Source organism: Helianthus annuus, chromosome 16, assembly GCF_002127325.2.
Source record: "Helianthus annuus cultivar XRQ/B chromosome 16, HanXRQr2.0-SUNRISE, whole genome shotgun sequence".
NCBI lineage: Eukaryota > Viridiplantae > Streptophyta > Magnoliopsida > Asterales > Asteraceae > Helianthus > Helianthus annuus.
The window spans coordinates 192,693,748-192,715,264 of NC_035448.2; the positions used below are offsets into that span (position 1 = coordinate 192,693,748).

A 21,517-nucleotide genomic window follows, 5' to 3' on the forward strand; every position below is an offset into this window, starting at 1 on the left:
TCAATTTTTTCCTATTTATAAAGGAATATTTTAATCGTTTGTTTGTGACCATTTTATTCCATTAGTTAAAAATAAAGTTGTTGTTTCAAATTAAGTTCTGAATAATAAGAAAATTAAAATACTTAGATAAATAAAAGTATTTGATATAAATAGTAGTATCACATGCATGTAATGATATTTAGATTCATAACATCATTAAATAACTAATAACTTATACAAAATGTAACATATAATCAATTATTATCGGTATTATATAGTTACTAAAATTTCAAATACTAAAGTTATACATTAAAATAAGTAATTACATATGAAACAGAATATTAAATGTGAAGTTAACATATTAAATAATGCATTTTTTTAGATGACAATGCCTACTTACTCTTAATTTATACCAAATTAATCTTAATTTACTCTTTGCTTGGGATTAAGCTCAACACCCCCCCCCCCCCCCTCCTAAAAGACAAAAGTATTTATCAAGTGAGCTAATCCCAAATTGACACTAAATTTTAGTTAATGAGCTTAAATATTAGTATTATTATGGCATATATACTAATATTAAACAGAAAGATATTTTTAACTTTTGACAACCTTACCTTCAAATCATAACCTTTTTTACTGTTTTTCTCTTTTAATACTATATGGTATAGGGGCAAATTCAATCCTTGTTTCTATATGGTAGCGTTTGGTATGCATGAATGAGAGGTGGAATGGAATGGACCATTGAGAGGGAATGAAGAAAAGAGTGTTTGGTTGGTCGATGGAATGGAATCGCCCATTCCAAAATGCATTCCATTCCCTCAAAATCATTTCATCTCTCCCCCCTGTTTTTTTTCCATTCCATTCCCTCTTCACCCTTCATTAACAACACCACAACCTACTACCGTTGCTACCACCCACCACCACTGTCAACCGCCGCCGTCACCCACCTTCGCCGCCACCCGCCACCGCCATCACCCGCCATTGTCGTCTCCACCCACCTCCATCCCCGCCACCGCCGTCGCTGCCATCCACCATCGTCGTTGCCACCTCCGATCACCGCCACCACCCACCTTCGATCATCGCCGCTGCCACCTCTGATCACCGCCGCCACCCACCTCCGCCATCGCTAACAACCACCACCACCCACCGCCACCACCGCTACCACCTGCCACCACCGTCGCCACCGCTACCACCTCAGATCACCGCCGCCACCACCTTCGCCGTCACCCACCACCACCACCACCACCGCCGCTATCACCACCAGTTGCCGTCTCCAATCGCCGCCGTCTCCACCCGCCACTGTCGCCGCCGCTACAACTATCACCTATCACCACCTACCATCGCCGTCCATCATTGACCAGCGCCATCCGATTTTATTCTTTCGTCTTTTCTCGCATACCAAACAACAAAAAGTAATGGTTCATTCCATTCTCACATGGTAACCAAACAAGACATGGAATGGTAATGATCAATTCCATTACCTCATCCATTCCATTACCTCGTCCATTCCATTCCCCCGTCCATTCCATTACCTCATACCAAACAGACCCTATTAGTTTTCAATTCTTTTCTACGGCGCCAGGTAGAAGTGTTCGGTAGTTCACAAGACTCATAACCTTGAGGTCATGGGTTCAAATCATCTCTCCACAATACGTTTTGTCTAAACAATGTATGTTTTACTCTGATAACTAGTAATTAGCTAACACATTTTCTTTTGCGGTAGGGATAGAAGGCAAAGAGGTGAATCTTGCGCCGAAGATGAACAAGGCTGGCGGCTTGATGTATCAAAAAAATTATTTTTGTTGCATCCAATATTTTTGTTCTAACAATCGCATGAAGAATGGATGTGGGATAAATACTATCATTTCTATAATTGAATATTGTTATTGTTATTGTATTATTAAGTATTGAAGTGTAGTGAAAATGGAACTTAAAGAATTCTATTTTTTTTAAGCTTAGTATATAGTATACATAAAAAATAGAATAGAAAGAGTGTTCTAATTTTTTAATCTTGTGAACAAGATATAAGAATTCATTTAGTTGATGGAAGAAGATGGGTGCGGGTTTGAGGATCAACGGGTAGTGAACGAGGGGATTGCTTTTCCTTGAACAACTCTTTAAAAAAACAAATATATCTGTCTTTAACACGATAGAAGAGGAAGCCGATGCCATCATAGAAGAAAAAGTTGAACTTCGATGAGCGTGAGCAAAGTATGCCAGCGAATCTGCTATTTTGTTCCCTTCTCGCAAGATGCGAGAAAGTATCATATTGTCTTATAAATTATTTTTTTATAACTTTGCCGTATGTGTTCTTTCCTTGCATTATGATTATATTTTGCTGCATGTAAGAACAATGTTATAGAGTATGTAAATCACCTTCCTTTAAGTTTAAGTCTCCCTTGCCCTTTTCAAATTTCATTTTTAACAGCGACAAATATTTTATATTACACATATTTGAATATAACGAAAACGATATGAACTTGATTCTAATACACAAAAGATTATTGCATAAATTTGTGATGCAAAGTTAGGAGTAAAGGTGTTCATCGAGTCGAATAAGTTGAATTTTAGATTATATTTGAGTTTGAAGTTTTGAAATTTGTATTCGAATTCGCATGAAATTCGAGTTAACCGATTCGAACAAGCTTGATCGAATTTGACTTGAATTCGGGTTTATTTGAATTAGGAAAAAAATAAATAAAAATAAAATATAAAAAAAAAGATCACCATTTTCCTCAACTTTTAACAATCTAAATTAAGATGAATATCGGGATAAGGGTTAACTTGTGTATGCCGTGATTGTCGCCTAATAGCAGATAGAAACTAAATGAGGCAAGGAGCGATCGTTTAGTAATTAGGTCGTTATTCAAATTCGAACTGGATTTCAGATTATTCGAGTGTGGTTCCGTTAATGAACAACGCTAGAAGTGGTTAGATATACATGAGATCAAACTATATTAATAAAAAAAAAAAAAATCAAAAGCTTCCATCTAATGTTTATACGTCTCAATTAAGTACGTTGTGAGTAGCGACCCATGATTTAATGATCCATTATATGCACATGCTGCATTAAAAAAATCGTGACACATTTCAGAATCCAGCATTTAAATTTGGTATCTAATTCGATCCCTATTTACTGAGTTTTTATAGAGTAACAATACACGGGTCTAATTTATTAATCTAAAAGTATGCTTAAAAATATTCAATGTTTGACAAGACTAAAAGATTTTACTTCTCATATATACTTTCAGATATTGTGCATGTTTATTTTCTTATATGTTAAGTTAATAATTCTTAAACATATCGATATCATATTTAATTAATTTTAAAAATCTAATAGTTTTATTTCTCTATAGCTAAAGAAAACTTATTTCACAAACCCACAACTGTCTCTTTCTATTATGTAATATCAATATAATATAATATAATACTCCATTTATGAACTCATTGACTTGTCAATTTTTCTTTTAATAGTGCCGGGAGGTGATTATTTTTTTTACAGCAAATATTTATTAGCAACTAACATGATACTAATTACTTACTAAGTTATATTAGTAAATAGTAACGTATAAATCACATATGTTCTCTCTTTTCTGAAAAGAGTTAATTACATAGTTAGTCCCTGTGGTTTGGACAAAATAACATATTTAGGTACTAGTAGTTTAAATCACCTTCTAGAGTATTAACTTTTAATTTTGTAACGTTTGGAAGTATTAACTTCTAGGGTATTAACATGGTTAGTCCCTGTGGTTTGCACAAAATAACATACTTAGGTACTAATAGAATGTGATTTTAAGCCTACAAATATCGTTAATACCTCCAAACGTTAAAAAATGAAAAGTTAATACCTTAGAATGTGATTTTAAACTATTAGTACCTAAGTATGCTATTTTGTGCAAACCATAGGAACTAACTATGTAATTAACTCTTTTTGAAAAGGTGATTAGTACAACATAACATTACTTAGTAGACTACTATGCTTGAAGTATAGTTTTATGCTACACTATGTTGTTAATGTTCCTCTAATAGTGTAAGTGATTCCCTAAATCACGTACTACTTAATGATAACTAATAAAATAATGTAGTAAACGAACACATTAAAAATATATGAAATATAATTAAATGTTATACCATATATATAGTTCAAATGATAAAAAAATATTGTAAGAATAGAAAGAATAATTTTAAACTAATAAAAATGTTTGATTTGAGATATCTATTTAATGTTATTGTAAGGGTATAGATGTAGATTTACATTACTAATTAGTTTATCATATTTCTTTAAATTAGCCAACTAAATTAAATTGATAACTCATTATCAAAAAATATCATTTCAAAGAAAACTTAATTTATGGAGAAAGATAAATTACGATATGTGTAAGATAAAATGTATAATAAATATATAAAGAATTTCGATATGTGTAGGATATTTGTTTGATATATTCAAATAAGTATAGGATAAATATCAATATCTGTAGAGTAAAATGTTTTTAAAAAAGTAACTAGAGAGAAAATAACTAATGTTGGGGAAAGATAACTTGATTAACGTTTTACCATTATAACATTTCCTCTCTTTCTTCACACATTAACTTTTCTTCTCAGAAGATCGTTATATTGGGAACGATCCCCTAAAAAGTATATTTTGCCTAAGCAGCATAAGATGAATTATAGAAAGAGTTAATTACATAGTTAGTCCCCGTGGTTTGCACAAAATAACATATTTAGGTACTAAAAGTTTAAAATCACCTTCTAGGGTATTAAGTTTTCATTTTGTAACGTTTGGAGGTATTAACTTCTAGGTATTAACATAGTTAGTACCTGTGGTTTGCACAAAATAACATACTTAGGTACTAATAGAATGTGATTTTAAACCTAAAAATAATGTTAATACCTCCAAATGTTACAAAATGAAAAGTTAATACCCTAAAATGTGATTTTAAACTATTAGTACCTAAGTATGTTACTTTGTGCAAACCATAGGGACTAACTATGTAATTAACTCTTATAGAAATGAAATGTGACACTCTTCGTAACTAAGATAAAAAGACATTTTTGTCCTAAAACATGAATTCTCACCTTTTTGTTTTCTCAAAATACAACACAAAAATACCAGTACAAAAAAAATCAGTATAAAAAATTCAGTACAAAAAAACCAACCAAAAAACATAAGTATAAAAAGTTCAACACAAAAAAAAAATCAGTACAGAAAATCTAGTACAAACAAAAACTAGCTCAAAAAAAATATAACACAAAAGATCCAACATATAAAATCTAACACAAAAAACTCAGCGTACAAAATCTAGCACAAAATTGTTATACAACATAGATATACAACACATTTTTGTATATTTTTATTTGTCATTTTTATATAACAATATTATACTCAAATTAAAGATAAAAAATGCATGAAACGATGCAATTTTTTTGAGAAAACAACTTCGTATACAAAAATGTTATAAACGTTTAGAAAAGTGAAGAAATTTAAAAATAGTCAACGGAAATGACCAATGTTTTAAAAATCAGTTTTTAAATCATACCGGATTACACTCGGGAAAGGTTCAATTGATTAAACCGTGTCGTGTCGGGCGATTCATGTGGGTTAACTAACTAACTCTATAATTTCATAAGATACAACTTCAAGTCAAAAAATAATTCAAAAATACATGATTTCATAACAAAATACATGATTTCTAAAATAAAAGGGTACAATAAGTTTATGTCACTGAAATGTACCAAATATTGGATTTTTAAAATTTAAAAATCAACTTTAAGGGGTTAAACGAGTATTGATTTATTATTTAGATAATAAATTAAAGAGGTTATTTTATTAGGAATAAAATAAAGTCAAAGCGTTTGACTAGTGATTTTAGTGAGACGATCAAATAAAAACTGTTTGACTAAAACGAGGAATAATTATTACTAGATAATGATTAGTGAGAGTTGGTTTATTATATGATGATAAAACAAAGTGAAAGGGTTGATGTGGCAAAAATAATTGATCAAACGTTAATTATTTGGAGGGAAAGATAATTATGTGTGGACTATAATGTAATTATGGTTTCTTTAAATAAGAGGTTAGGTCTAAACCCTAATTAGAGAGTTGTGACAGTAAAGATCAACACACAAAAGAAACCTGACACTCTCCTTTCTCCCTCTCCTTCATCCACGATCACCGGCCACCACCAGAACCCACACCTCGCCTCGCCGGCCGCCACTGCCTCCACCACCGCCATCCTCCTTGCTGGACCGCCTCGCTCGACTGCCCTCATTCGTCGATCGCCACCGTTGTTGCTCACTACCACCGTCTCGCGTCTGGTGTTCGGTTAAAAAAATTCGATTCGTTTTCACGTTTGGATCTTGTGGTGTATCGGGCTTACTAGCGAAGCCGTTTGTCGCATCCATCATGTAGGTTTTTGGAATTCGTCAAAGGTTCATCTCTAAATCAACTATGGTTGTTTTATACAATTGTCTAAATAACTCGTAATTAGATCATTGTTGGAATATTGTTTATCCGTTTATGTGTTCGTACACGCTTTCACATCTGACTAATAATATAAGTGTTATTATTGCTGATTACAAAATCAGATTTTATAAATGAATTAAAATTAAAACGCATACCTGGATTCCTATCAATACCAATATTTAAATATTGGAAATGACTATTCCAAAAATACACTTCATTCCGTCCTTTTTCTTTTAACTTTGATCTCAACTATTAATTAGAAACATTAAAGCTAAGATGACCTATTATCCTAGTTAAGCAAAATCAACTTTTTTTTAATTTATTATTTTTTAAATATATAATGATTTAAATGAAAAAAATAAAAATACGAAAGAATAGAAAAAAAGACATCTTTTTTTTTTTTGAAAAAAAAAGACATCTATTTTGAAAAAAAGACATCTAACCAATGAGAAATATGTCTTCTTATTTTGTATTTAATGATACTAGGTTAAAATCCCGTGTATTACACGGGTTGTATAAATATGATTTTATATAATAAATAATATAAAGATATAGTTCTAAAAAAATTCGTATATTACATATATTGAATAAAATATAATGTCATATGTTAATATAAACCGTCATCAAGATTTATCTTTAAGAAATGAACATTGATGTAGTATTTACTTATTATAACATTTTACTTTTTTTTAATTTTTAATAAACAATATAAAATATATATATTAAAAAAACTCATATATTGCACGTGTTTAATAACATATAATGTCATATGTTAACACATACAGTCATCAAAAATTATCTTTTAAAAATCAATTTTAATGTACTATTTACTTATTATAATATTTTACTTTGTTAATATGTATTCTTAACTAATTTTTTGTAAAAAAATAATTTAATATGATTCTAATTAAAACAAATTTATATCCTTATCTATATATTTATTCTTATCTAATATTTTTGTTTAAAATTATTATTATCATTTATTCTGAGATAAATAAGAAAATAAGGTGAGAAAGCATCAGGAAGTGACACGTGTCCAAAAAAGATTTTCATTTATTAGTATAGAAAGATTATAAGGGTATAAAAATAACTTTGAATTAATGGACTAATTTAATTAACTCTACCCTTTTAGTAGGGATGGCAATGGGACGGGTTTGGGGAGGATATGCCTAATCCCAACCCCATACTCGGTTGTGAAAAACTTGTCCCATACCTGGCTCAAAACCCGTCGGGTATCTATTAGGTAATTATCCGTCAGGTATCGGGTATACCCGTGGGTTTCGGGTATGCTTGTGGGTTTTAGATTTCGGGCATATCCATATCCATCGGGTATCAACAAGTAGATGTATGTTAAGTATTATTCTTAGTGTGGCAACATTTAATAACATTGATGAAGTAGTAGGCTTCTATGTCAAATAAAGTTCATTTTTAAAATCCATACATATTAAAAAATAAAAAAGCTAAGGAAATTCTTGAAACCAATACATATCCAAAATATCAAAACCATTCTTAGTTTTCATCCTAAACCAATATATATATTCAAGAACAACAAGTCCACAGGCCCAACACACACTCCTCATCCATCATCTACTCCCACTACACAAACCCAATCCACTAATAACCAGCCACACGCCCACACCTAGCCCGCGAATCCCCAATCAACCAGTCCAAACCCGATTCAATCGATGGCCCAACAAAACCCAAATCTGACCGACTCTACTCAACCTAGCCCAATTCACAAATCGCCTCTGCGGCCGACAACCAGGTTGCCTTTTTTTTTTTTTTTTTTTTTTTTTTTTTTAAGATTTGGCTTGTTACAAAGTATATCCTTTAACTAGGGATTGCTTAGGAGTTTAAAACAGTGATTTTAGTATTCAGAAATAGGAGGGGAGTGTCTTGCAAGAGCTTTAATTAGTGAGGTAATTTCATAGTTACTAGAAGTAATTATGTTTATTAATCCGATGGGATTTCTTTTTATAAAAATGTAAAAAGGTATATGTTGACAACCCATCGAACATCGAACATGCAAATAATTACCAGCCGTAAAAGAAAATAATATAAAATGAATTGAAAGCCACTTTCTTTATTTCTTTGTTAATTAGTCGCCAACCTTTTTTTTTTCGAAGAGTAAACTAGAGGTGAATAAAAAACAACTAGTTTAATACCCGTCCGGTGGACGGGTTACGTTGATGTGTCGTATATAATAACAATATGACGATCCTTGCTCCTCACTTTCCAAGAGTAACACATCATCCATATAAATAACGCTCCGTCTAACTGAAAAAAAATACATAATTGAAAAGTTAATTTGGTCTCAAATAGAGGCCATATTTCAAAATGACCATCAAAATGATATCCTATTCATACCAGATTCACTTCAAAGTTCATTAGGGTGAAGGGGGCACCCCCCTAATGAGGTGAGGGGAAACTTTTTGTAACTCAATCATACGTTGCCATGTTATTTCCCCTCTATAACTTCCTTCTTGTCCAAAAACGTACGGGGTGCACCCCTCTTAGGGGAATTGTTTTTTTATTCAAAAAAAAAAGAGAAAAGTTTTCATTGGTTGAAAAAAAGGGTGGCCCACCTTCTCTCTCCTTCCTTCTTCGGTGCCTCCTCCCCGAAATTGGTCCCCGATTTGGCTCCCCGCTTGGATGACGGCACCGCCCCGCTCGGCAAAATTGGTCCCCGCACGGGGTCACCGAGGGTGCCCCGCTCCCCCTTAATTTCAAGTTATAATCAACACTAAAACCAATAATGAATGCCCCCAAATTCAACAAAGCTCACTAAATTGTATATTGTGTGTTCCAAATAGATAATTAATGTGTAAATCAATTCAATGGATAATAACCTTACATGGAAAGGGGTGAACACAACTTTGGGCAAATTACACAATCATTCGGTAACTTGAATCCCCTACTAGCTTAATCCATATTCACAATCGCAAATGCCATACCTGGATATATGTAATCCAAAATTTCTAAAAATTGGTTCAGTTTTTGCATAATTTTTGTGAGGAATTTTAGATCTTCTGTTTTGATAAGGATAACCGATCAATTGGAAAATAAAGCCATTTAAAGAAAAAGGAAAACAAAAGATATGTAATCTGACATAAGATCGAGGGTGACTCACCAGTCGACCTAGGGAAGCTTTGAAGAGGTGAAGGTAGGAAGAGACCACACCATTGATATTGCCCACCATTATTGTCTTCCCTTATTAGTCTTGGAGCTACAGTGGCATATTTTAATGCCAGAAACTTGATTATAAACCGTCGGTTGACATTCCCTAAACAAAAACCCCAAGATCATAACAGATACAGAAAGATGACGTACAAGAGCTGCTATGGCAGATGTCATAAAACCCACAGATTTCAGAAATTTTGTGGCGCCAGTGTGTGTTAAGCGACGAAAGGGTGTAGAACGGAGGCGGCGCCGGTGTCCGACTCAAACAACAGCAGCGGCGAGTAGAGGAGAAGGGCTTACCGGCGGCAGTTGTGTGAAGCAAACCATTAATACTGTCATTAAACTTCGATAACCTCCCACCACTATCGACGAAAACGCCACTGTATCGCCACCACCTTCCAGAACGTATAAAAGATTAAAAGGAGGAGTTATGAGGTGTAAAGTGGAAAGCAACCATTTGTTTTTAAGAAGATATAAATAGAGGAAGGGTACATGACGGTTACCTGCAACTATCCTGCAACTATCCTGCAACATGGTGAGGAAAAAAAGGAGACAGGGAGGTTTACTGGCAACGTGTACAGAAAAAAGTGGAGCTGCTGAAAATCGAAATGAACCGCTCAACATGATCTGACGGTGGATATCAATTTAGAAAGCGGTTAGATTTAATGGGAAATATATATATATATATATATATATATATATGTATATAATGTGTTAATCTTATGTCTTAAGTATAATTAAAGTCTTATGTCTTAAATATAATTAAAGGGGATGAATGTGTATTTTTGGCCTTGTGGGATCCAAGGGGATGAATGTGAACTTTTTATATAATTTTATGGATTGTGAAGATGATTTTGTACACTTAATTTCTTTGTTGACAAACAAATTAAAGATGTTAGCTTTATTTTCTGTGCTTTATTTTAGGCCTTGATCCTATACAATGTTTTTTTGTTTTTGTTTTCATTTATATTCTACTTTTTTTCTAAAGTAAATGTTCTTTTTTATTTCTTACTTAACTCATAAAAATTATCTAAAACTGAAAATACCAACTAACTTACAAATTGTAGTAGTCTACGAGCTAATATTTTTTATTTTTTATTTTTAGAACAATTATAACAGTTTACTTGGGTGAGTTGATGACGAAGCAAACGGCGAATATATGAAGTAAATAAGAATTTCAAAATGAAAATAACTAAGTACTTATAAACCAAATTATAAATTTTATAACCAACTCCGTGAAACAAAACCATTAACCAAATTAAGGTGGAGCTACTTCATTTCTCGAATATTTGATATGGTAATACACAGAATGCCAAAATCATAATGACAAAATTGACCAAACAAAATGTGACAATCGCCACAATTTCGGCTTTAACCAACCGATCATCCGTTTGATGGCGCCTAGGATCTTTGGCTTTCATAGCATCTGTTTAAAGGCAGCTTAACACACACACACACACATTACTTAAAGTGACAATAACAATGTGAACTACCACATATGTTACCCCTACAAATCTCAGGTTTTTGTAGACCAAAAAGTTAATGGGGTGTATCAAGATTTTCTAGCAAATAGCTCACAGGTGATTATATCATCCATGGATGTAGCAGAGCTACCGGCGCCGATCACAGGCACAATGTTGAAAACGGGTTCCTCACAGGTCTTCACCTTTTTGGTCTTTTCGCTAAATTCGTCAAACTTGCTTTGGATGATGAGTGATAATGTTTCATGGGAGATGTTGGAACTTGTAGGAAAGTAAATTCTCAGATTCTGCAAATCAAAAGAGAGATGAATAAGAATTACATCCGACTATAACGCAACATATTATGAGACACACATATTATGTGTGTGTACATGTGTCATGCATATACGTCTTTCTATGTGGTAAAAGAAACTAACAATTACATCATCCCAAGAGAAGTAGTTTTGTGAAAGGACTTTATCAAGACGATACAAGCAAAATTTTGCAATTCGTTCTAATTCCTTCTCAGCAGTGACAATTAGATTATCACCAACGCTAGAACAGATCTTGTCGGCAATTTCAGTTGTAATGGATAAGAGGGCTGCACATATTCTGCCATGAACAACACACTTCTGAAGACATTCATCATGCCCTTTTTCTGGTTGAAAGCATGAATCAAATGGATTCACTGCATGTTTTAGGTCAGACATATCATGATCATTAACAACTTCCTCGGTGTCTGTGTCATCCTCAACAAAGAGTACCGGCTTTACCTCGACAAAAGCTCTACAAAAACAACCAAATAAAAATATTAAGAAAAATTAATAATTCAAATTTAAGTTCGACTTAGTTATGTTTGATCGAATATGTTTGAACTTGTTACATGCAGGTGCATTATATAGCATATGATCACCTCAACCGACCCAGATTTTTAGGAAGATTGTAGTAGTTGGTTTGGAGATAATGGGTCTAAAAATAAGGAGAAAAGAGGAGTGGAGATCATGGGCCTAAATTTATGGAGCAAAACCACCAGCAAAACTGCAAATAACCTCCATTAGAGCGGTTATTTTTGCTAGTTTAAACGGCTGAGATTTCACCTCAGCATGATCCAACGGTGGATATTGACTTGGATGGTGGTTAGACTTAATGGATTCCATAGATATATATAATTTGCGAACCAAAACCGTTTCAAACCCAACCCAAAAGTGATGATGTAACTTTTAAATTGGGCTGAACGTCTAGTACTGGGCCTAACTGCCTAAGTAAGTCTAGCTCGTTGAATCCAGTCCTACCTAAAGGTGTACAAACCGGATATTTTTAATAACCAGTTTCGGTTTCTTGTTTTAAGGGTTAGAACAGGTTATTGTTATAACTGGTTCGGTTCCGGTTTTGGTTATTTAACCAAAAAATCATATCCTATGTGTCCGAGTCCGGGTAGGGTTCGGTTCCAGTCTTAAGAAACCGGGTATTAAAATACCCTATTTTCGGGTTTTTCTTTACTCTATTTCCATGTCTTTTAGTACCTAATTTTGAGGTTTTTTAATACTCTATTGCGTTTTTACTACCCTATATTCTTGTCTTTTTGTTTATTATTATTAAATACGGATTGTATAACGTAAATAAATCAAAATAAATGCACTAACATAAATTTAAAAGATTGATATTAAAATCATGTATCGGGTATAGCCAGGTATAATCAGTTCTGCTTCCCTTTCTTGTGCGGTTTCAGGTATTAATTAGGTATGATCGGTTCCAGGTATTGAGATCAAAATGCATACCCTATCTATACCCTACAGGTAGGGTCAGTTTCGGTTTCAGGTATAGAATACCCGGGTATTAAAAAAACCGGTTCTGGGTTTTTTACCAGGTCCGGTTCCGGGTACGGTTTTTCTATGCACCTCTAGTCCTACCTGCATCTTTTTTTATTTATAAAGCAAAGGGCGATGGGCAAAAGATGCCGAAAAAAAAACCGGGAATGTAACATGACCGGACAAAAAAACTCAAAATCGGGTTATATAAACAAGCGGGTATGGTGTATCTGGTTTCATACCTGACCCTACCCGCCGGTTACATACGGTTCCATAACGTATGATTAGGACGAACTGCTTCCCACAAGGTTATACCCAACCCAACCCAACCCAACCCAACCGACCTGAACCGAACAAAACCAGGAGCCAAAAAAACACGATCACTTCCTCTCCAAGTCCTCGGTTCCATACCGGATTTTGACTTTGTTAACCATATTTATGCACCACTGGACAACTACTTGATAATGAAAGGGACTTGCGATCTAGTTGTTAAGTGGTCAAAAGCCCACTTGCGATGTTAGGGGATATGTTTGTGAGATGATTATGACCGTTCAATTGGTTGATATTCCTTGTACACCTTTTTTCTATCCAAATGTTAGTTGCAAGGTTCATGAGTCAGCCATCAATTTTGACTTTTGTTGTCTTTGACTTTGTTTGTTTCTAACAATTGGAAGCATTATAGACTTCAGTCTTCAGAATTTGTCTTCACTGTGAGCTTTTGGACTTTTGGTTGTCTTCATCAAACATCAGATTATGATAAAATCAAAACAAAAATGTATGACAACTCCATTTGTAGAGCTTATGACTAAAATTCCATAAATTAACTATGACAGCAAATATAATATTGTTACGAATAGTTAGCTTTGTATTAGAACTAGAGTTATGCACCACCCACGTTGCGGGGCGCTAAACCGAAAATTTCTTACTTTAATATGTGCGTATTTGTTCGGTTAGTTATATATGCTACTTATAACACGATGTAAAAAAAGATACATGGAGTTAACAAAGTAAAGAAAAACGCTATCATAGTTATGATAAAAAATATAACTAAAATGATGGCAAGCGTGTAATTTAGAGTTGGGGGAAAACAATAATTTGTCAGAACCAATTAGCGAGTGCTAGGCAACTGTTTGGCACGAATAAAAACTAAATTGAGTCAACCAAGTAAAATATAACACTACCATAGTTTTGCCCAAAAAAACAATGGCAAGATTGCAATTTTTAGATGGGGTAAAATCATAATTTTAAACTGGAGGTAAAATAATATTTTGAACTAAGGGCAAAAGGATTTTTTTTATTTTGAATTTGGGACAAAATCGTAATATTTTTACGGAGGGAAAATCGTAATTTTTAGCTGGGGGCAAAAGAAAATTTTTATTTTGAACTGGAGCCGAAATTGTAATTTTAAACTGGGAACCAAATTGTAATTTGGCAATACTGTACTTGGGGTCAAAAATACCAGAGGAAAATCGTATTTTTTAACTGAGGGCAAAATCGTAAATTTAAGCTGGGGGCAAAACATAAAAGGAAATTTCAAACTGGAGGCAAGATTGTAATTTGAAACAGAGGATACAATCGTAATTTGGCAGGAGTTATAAATAACTATATTATGCAAAAAAAAAAAAGGTTGGCCGCCACTTTTGGCCAACCAAATGCATGAACTATTCCCGTCATTTGTATGGAAATGTATGGAAACTAGAGTTATGCGCCGCCCGCGTTGCGGGGCGTCAAACCAAATATTTCCTAGTTTAATAACATGTACGCCTTTATTTCGGTTACTGATCGATGTCGTAAGGTCGGTCAAAAATAAAGTTAAAAGTGTCCTATTCACCTTTTGCTAGTAAAGGGCAAGTAGGGTGTCGAATCCACGGGGAATCAGTGGAAAGTATGAAAGTTCGTTGCTTTAATTACCATCTACGTCTAAACTAATTGCTTTTTGCTGTTTGTGAGAGTAATTATGAAAGCGGTTGTAAAATTTAAGTTGTAAACAATTGTGAGAAGAGGGACCAATCTCCGGGTTTTCAGGTTGTGTAGAAACACGGGTAACCTAATTACTACCAATTGGAAATCACATAGACATGATTTGCTAACTACTTGTTTTGGTAAATAATTAACAGATAATATATTTGATTGCAATGATCCACGATCGAAACCGAAAGATTGATGCAACTGAATAGTAACCTAGATAATTACCAATCCTAGATTTCATAAACATGAACAAGTTCAATGGTTAAAGGTTGATGAACAATGACAACTTAGAATTTAATCCCAATTGTTGATGACAAAACCAAATAACTGATGAACAAGTATGCAAATGATAATCCAACAATGTTTAATCAAAAACAAATAAACAATAAAGATAAACTAACCGAATGATTAGTCAAATCTCAATCCAAAAGTTTGTAAAACTAAGTCAACCCGGTTCCTAACACAAACCCTAGTCCCGGAGATGATCACGGGTGGTTTAGCCGCTCATGTTCTTGATTCGATCTTCAATCTTGATGAGGAATTGCATGATTGATGATTGGATTGAGGTTTGGAACTCCAAAATTTGTTCTTGGGAAGTGGAAAACGGCTAGGGTTCATGATAATTTCGTTTGGGGAATGTTTGTGCTTAAATATGGTGGAAAAACAAGAAATTCGCAAGTCATGTCTGGGTTCAGCGCCCAGTGCGCTGAAATCAGCGCCTAGTGCGCCAAATGGTACTTTCCTTCTGTGGTGCGCTGAAATCAGCACCTAGTGGCGCCGATTGCTACCGAACTTCCCGTTTTTCATATTTTGGCCTTCCAACTTGTGTGTATGCTTCCAATACTCCATAATGCTTCCCGAAAACCTTCCGTCAAGCTCCAAAAGCCATCCGTTATGCTCCGAGTACATGTAAATCAAAATCAACTCAAAGTAACCCGTTTTCATACACATAATCATGTAAAACCTCATAATTAAACACTTTAAAACATGATTAAACACCCTCACATCACATCCCCACACTTACCTTTGATTGTCCTCAAGCAAACCAATACGGAACTACGCACCATAGTAACAACACCTCTAAGCCGCTTAACCAGTTCAACAATTTAAGTCCCAAGTCATACCCGTCCCATAGACTAACACAATCGAGATTGACAGTCCGACAAGCAATTGGTGCAATTTCTAAAACTTAAGACTTGTTTACTCAGAACTAACATGCTTAGGATTACAACACATGCTACACGCCCCTCACAATAAACTCTCCTCTCGGTTTAAAAACTGAACTAGCGTGTAATGTGCTAGTATGTATAACACTCAAAACCAATCATGAAATTCTGTAAATCATAAGCTTGTATGACAATCACACCTCCACTGTATCATATAACACGGCACATATCAAAAGGACTTTCGGTTTTGGGCTTTGGCTACAGGTAGGAGATTTTTTTGCTTATATTTATATTTTTATGTGGCGAACAAACAAACGACCAAACTGTGACAACTTTATTTGCAAACATCATGGGTTGGTTTCTACCCAAGAACATAAACAATAATAAGAAAACTTTCTTTTTTTTTCTCTTTTTTTTTCTTTCTTTTCTTTGTTTTCTCTTTTTTTTTCTTTTTCAGTTGTTCATAATTTATCGTTCACGGTCGGTATCAAACAATTCACATTAGGTGGACAAACGAAAAGGTAACTAGGCTCAACAGGGCTACTAAGGGTGATAACTAGGTAAACATAAAACGAACAAACAGGTGTACGGGATATCCTAATGCCTTTATCATTTACGTGCACATGTTAAACCACAGTCTCAGCATGCATCAAATCATACAAGTTCTAACACAGAATAACATGCGGCCTGCTCTCAACAAATGAATTCAATATGTAAAGCATTCTATCATTCTACAGGCTCAAAATCTCACCAAGAAAGGGTAAAAGGGTTGCCGACATGTAGCATATGCAATCTAAAGCATGTTACCCCTAAATAGACATCTCTTTTCACTTCTTTTATCCTTAAAACACCTGTCAGACCTACTCTCATGAAACTTAAAGGAACGACCATGACAAGGGACTATGTTAGTTTACTACCGGCAAGGAACCCATTAGTGATTGAAACGTTCGGTTTTCGTATCCATTTAGTTCACTTGAGGCGATGAAATTCTTTAAAATTTTTAAAATTTTCAATTTTTTCGCTTTTCATCGTTTTCAATCACTTTCAAACTCTTGTCCCAAACCTTCCCTTCCCGGGTTTCCATATCCCCACACTTGGGCGACATTGTCCCCAATGTATAGTGCTTTTAAAAGCAAAACCCGGAAATACCAACTAACAAACCTCATGAGTGACCATTCCTAACACAAAGAACATAACACATTCCCTAACACATAAAATAGTTTAACACCACCAAGAACACGAATAAAAAAAATAATAATAAGAGTGGAACAGACTCCCCTGGTTTAACGTGTAGAATCCTCATGCGTCATGTTCCACCACGACCGTATAGCATTCCATTCGCGGCCGTGTCCACACGTCCTCAGGCCAATCTCTACAATTAGTGTTCAGGTCATCCCCGTCCAAATGGAGATTGAGTATGGACAATTCTTCAGGTCATCCCCGTCCAAATGGAGATTGAGTATGGACAATTCTGCCTGAACTCTAATCCGTGCAATGTCCGCAATTTTAGCTAGAATGTATTGGGACTTCACCAAACATCCCCACACTTGGACCCTTGCATCCTTAGAGATTAATAACCTGATAACCTGTAAAAGTACTCACGCGAAAACAAGACAAATATACACTACTATACATCCTCGGGCTGCCTCCCAAGAGCGCTAAGTTTATAGGTCTTCAGCCAGACCGTACCTGATATACCCTTATGGTGGTCGAGTGGGATGTTTGCGTCCCATGGCCTCTACGTATGTACTCCGCCAATGCTCCGGTAAGTCGTCCACTGTCTTCCACATTGGACCGAATAACTTTAACCTCCGCTTTGCATTATCACATTCAGGCGGTTTCTTTTCCTTCTTCCTCTCTCGTCGCTTCCCTTTGTCCGTTTTAAACTCCTCATACGCCACACTTTCCTTTTTCTTTACTGCTTCGCTTCCTGCCACTTCAAACCTGTCAACCAATAAACACTCCTGTTTGGTTTGAATCTCCTTTGCAGGAGAGACATTTTCATCACCATTTTCAAATTTTGAGTGTTCACCTGAAATGGGAGGATTAGTCGCATCTGAAAACACATTTAACCGTAATTCACGGTCACCAAACTTCATACTTACCGTTCCATCAACACAACTGATAATCGCATGAGCAGTCGCTAAGAACGGTCTGCCCAGAATGACTGGAGGGTGCGTGTTCTTTGAACTTGTGGCACAATCAAGCACTAAGAAGTCAACTGGATAGTAACACTCTTCTACCTTCACAATTACATCTTTTATAATCCCCCTCGGACACATGGGAGTCTGATCAGCCAACACCACAATGGTGTTGACTTTTTGTAGCGGACCAAAATCATATTGGTCATACAGACTCCCTGGTAGAATGCTAACACACGCTCCAAGATCCAAAAGTGCCCTTTCTATTTTAAATTCACCCACTTGTACTGAAATAATGGGTGCTCCTGGATCTTGGAGTTTCAGGGGAAGGGTACCCAACAAAACGGCATTCACATTTGCAGTTAAATCAAGTTTTTTAGGGAACTTGTGAAGTCGTTTTTGGGTACTTAACTCTTTCAGGCACTCAATCTGATCGGGACTCTCTTTAATCGCATCGAGTAAGGGTAGATTAATTTTAGCTTGTATAAAACTTTCCCACCTTTCATCCCTTGGTGGGTCCCGATCATGTTGAGAGTCCGATACATCACCAACATCTTCCACCACCTCCTCAACTAATTGTGATGGTGGAGTAGTTGTGACACTACCAGTTTCAGAATTCTGAATAATACTTACCGCGTTGATGTGCACATTTCTTACATTTTTCAAGCTAGATGACTGATGTGCTGGGTTGACTGTGGTAGTGCTTGGCAACTTACCTGGATCTCTTCTCAGCTGAGCTAGATCTTCTGCTAGCTGCCCCAACTGCTTCTGCATTGCTTCAGACGTTTTGTCCCGAACTTCATTCTCTTTCTGGACGTCCTTCATGAACTTCATAATAGCATCCAATTTGTCATCACTCGTTCCACCACTAGCACTTGAGGAGTTCCCTTGCTGAGTACCCGGATTATATGGGCCCTGATTTTGGTAATTACCTTGCGAGTAATTACCTTGACGACTCTGATACTGCTGGCCTCCTTGCATAGGTACCTGAAAATTAGGGTTCATTTGATTAGCAAAATTACCGTAATTAAAATTGGGGTGGTTTCGCAAACCTGGATGATATGTATTCGATTTCATATCATACTGCTTTCGTTCACCGAATACTTGGTTTACTTCTTCATTCGGACCCATCCTTGCGAGACACTCTCCAACCTGGTGTCCTAACTCACCACAATCTGTACATACGGCGAATGCATTAGCTGCCCTAACTTCAGTTCCCTTTCCCAACTTCATCTGAGCTACCTGTCGCTCTAATAGCAAATTCTGTTGTTTTAATTTCTCAACCCGTTCTTCAGCTTCATAATCAACTGATCTCGCTGATGCTGATCTTGCTCTCCTGCTAGACTGTGCCTGTCTCTTAGAAGTAGCACTCTGTCTCTCCAAATATGCCCAATCTGCAGCTTCTGTATTCGTGAGAAACGTCCCATTACTAATAGCTATGAGATCTCTTACATCATCAGGAAGTAGCCCATCGTAGAACGCTTTAATCAATTCCCATGTCTGAATGCTATGATGGGGGCATTTACTAAGCAACTCCTTAAACCTTGTGAACGCCTCATGGAACGCTTCCCCTGAATGTTGCTGGAATGCTCTGATTGCATCCCGAGCTTCACTGGTTCTATTCATGGTGTAGTATTCCTCCAAAAACACCAGCTGCATCTCTTGCCAAGTGTATATACTACCTGGAGGTAATGTCGCGAACCATTGTCGAGCTTTGTCTTTCAAGGTGAACTGAAACAACATCAACTTAACTTCATCCTTTGTAAACCCCGAAACCCCAATTGTTTGGCAAATTGAATCAAAACTTGCAATGTGCAAGTATGGTTCTTCGGTCCTTTTTCCATGAAACTCGGGCAAATGGCCTAAGTATTGAGGCCTTACCTCAAAAGGTCGGTTATTATTTCCCACTGGTGTAACTATAGCTGACGAGTTCGGTACTACAACTGGTCGACAGTGACCTTCAACGCCTTGAATGGGTGCCCCTTGAACGACTTGTGGGACACCATCCACAAACTGTATCTGATCGCCCCCAACCCGATTAATAGCTCTTTGATTCCCCGCATTGAATCGTGGGACTCCATGTTGAACTAGATTTTGTGGAATCGGGCGCGGGATGTGATTTCTTTGGTTGACTTGTTGTTGTACTGGGTGTCCTTGATTCACGTTGTACCCCTCATCGTATCTGTAATCCGCGTACCTCCCATCATACTGATTCTGATAATCATCTTCTTCCCAACCAGATTCCCAAGTATGCACACTGCCTTCTCTGTGTTGAAAACCCTCATCATACCCGTGTTGATGCTGTGGTTGGTTGAGACGAATAATTTCCCCATGTCGGAGATTCAGATTTCCCGGTTGGTTTTGTGGGCCTGGGTTGAATTGTGGAAATGGTTGTGGTGGTGGTTGATTCTGGTTTTGGTTATTGGGCTGGTTTTGGTTTTGAGGGATTGGTGGATCTGGAATGGGCGGGATTGGTTCGTTTTGTGGAGCTTGGTTTTGTGGCTCTTGGTCAGCCATCTCGTTAGCTGCTTGTTCAAGGTCTTGAGCAACTGTTGACGACTGAGCTTTAGCTTTCACTGCTGAACGTAGAAGAACGTGATTCTGTCGAGCAGTCTTTTCTATCTCTGAATCAAACAAAAGCGGTGATGATTTCTTGGAAAACCTGGTATGCATGCAACACGAGAATCACCTGCACACAGATAAACAAGAAACCGAGCGTAATACTGAACGAAACAAATAAAAGACAAACAAAAAGAAATATTTTTGGATTTTTGGGTTTTTTTTTTCTAATTTTTTTTTCGAAAAACAACTAACTAAACTAAGCGCACCGATTCCCCGGCAACGGCGCCATTTTGATCGATGTCGTAAGGTCGGTCAAAAATAAAGTTAAAAGTGTCCTATTCACCTTTTGCTAGTAAAGGGCAAGTAGGGTGTCGAATCCACGGGGAATCAGTGGAAAGTATGAAAGTTCGTTGCTTTAATTACCATCTACGTCTAAACTAATTGCTTTTTGCTGTTTGTGAGAGTAATTATGAAAGCGGTTGTAAAATTTAAGTTGTAAACAATTGTGAGAAGAGGGACCAATCTCCGGGTTTTCAGGTTGTGTAGAAACACGGGTAACCTAATTACTACCAATTGGAAATCACATAGACATGATTTGCTAACTACTTGTTTTGGTAAATAATTAACAGATAATATATTTGATTGCAATGATCCACGATCGAAACCGAAAGATTGATGCAACTGAATAGTAACCTAGATAATTACCAATCCTAGATTTCATAAACATGAACAAGTTCAATGGTTAAAGGTTGATGAACAATGACAACTTAGAATTTAATCCCAATTGTTG

The 21,517-nt window shown here is 35.8% G+C and overlaps 1 protein-coding gene and 1 long non-coding RNA gene across 4 annotated transcripts; both read right to left on the reverse strand.

The window, feature by feature from the left end:
• Positions 1-8,256: 8,256 nt before the first annotated feature.
• LOC110917604 lies at positions 8,257-10,047 on the reverse strand. Of its 3 annotated transcripts, XR_004883297.1 has the most exons (5): positions 9,773-10,047; positions 9,573-9,668; positions 9,297-9,396; positions 9,028-9,161; positions 8,257-8,719 (listed from the first exon to the last, which is right to left on the reverse strand). It is a non-coding gene; the product is annotated as an uncharacterized LOC110917604 (long non-coding RNA). The 3 variants fall into 3 exon arrangements; XR_002580685.2 differs by having other exon boundaries at positions 9,028-9,396; XR_004883298.1 differs by having other exon boundaries at positions 9,028-9,420.
• Positions 10,048-10,860: 813 nt separating this feature from the next.
• Positions 10,861-11,933, reverse strand: LOC118488028. The gene is made up of 2 exons (XM_035985049.1): positions 11,520-11,933; positions 10,861-11,390 (listed from the first exon to the last, which is right to left on the reverse strand). Exons 1-2 carry the CDS (start codon positions 11,790-11,792, stop codon positions 11,175-11,177), a joined length of 489 nt encoding a protein of 162 aa, XP_035840942.1. The 5' UTR covers positions 11,793-11,933; the 3' UTR covers positions 10,861-11,174.
• Between the last annotated feature and the right edge of the window lie 9,584 nt (positions 11,934-21,517).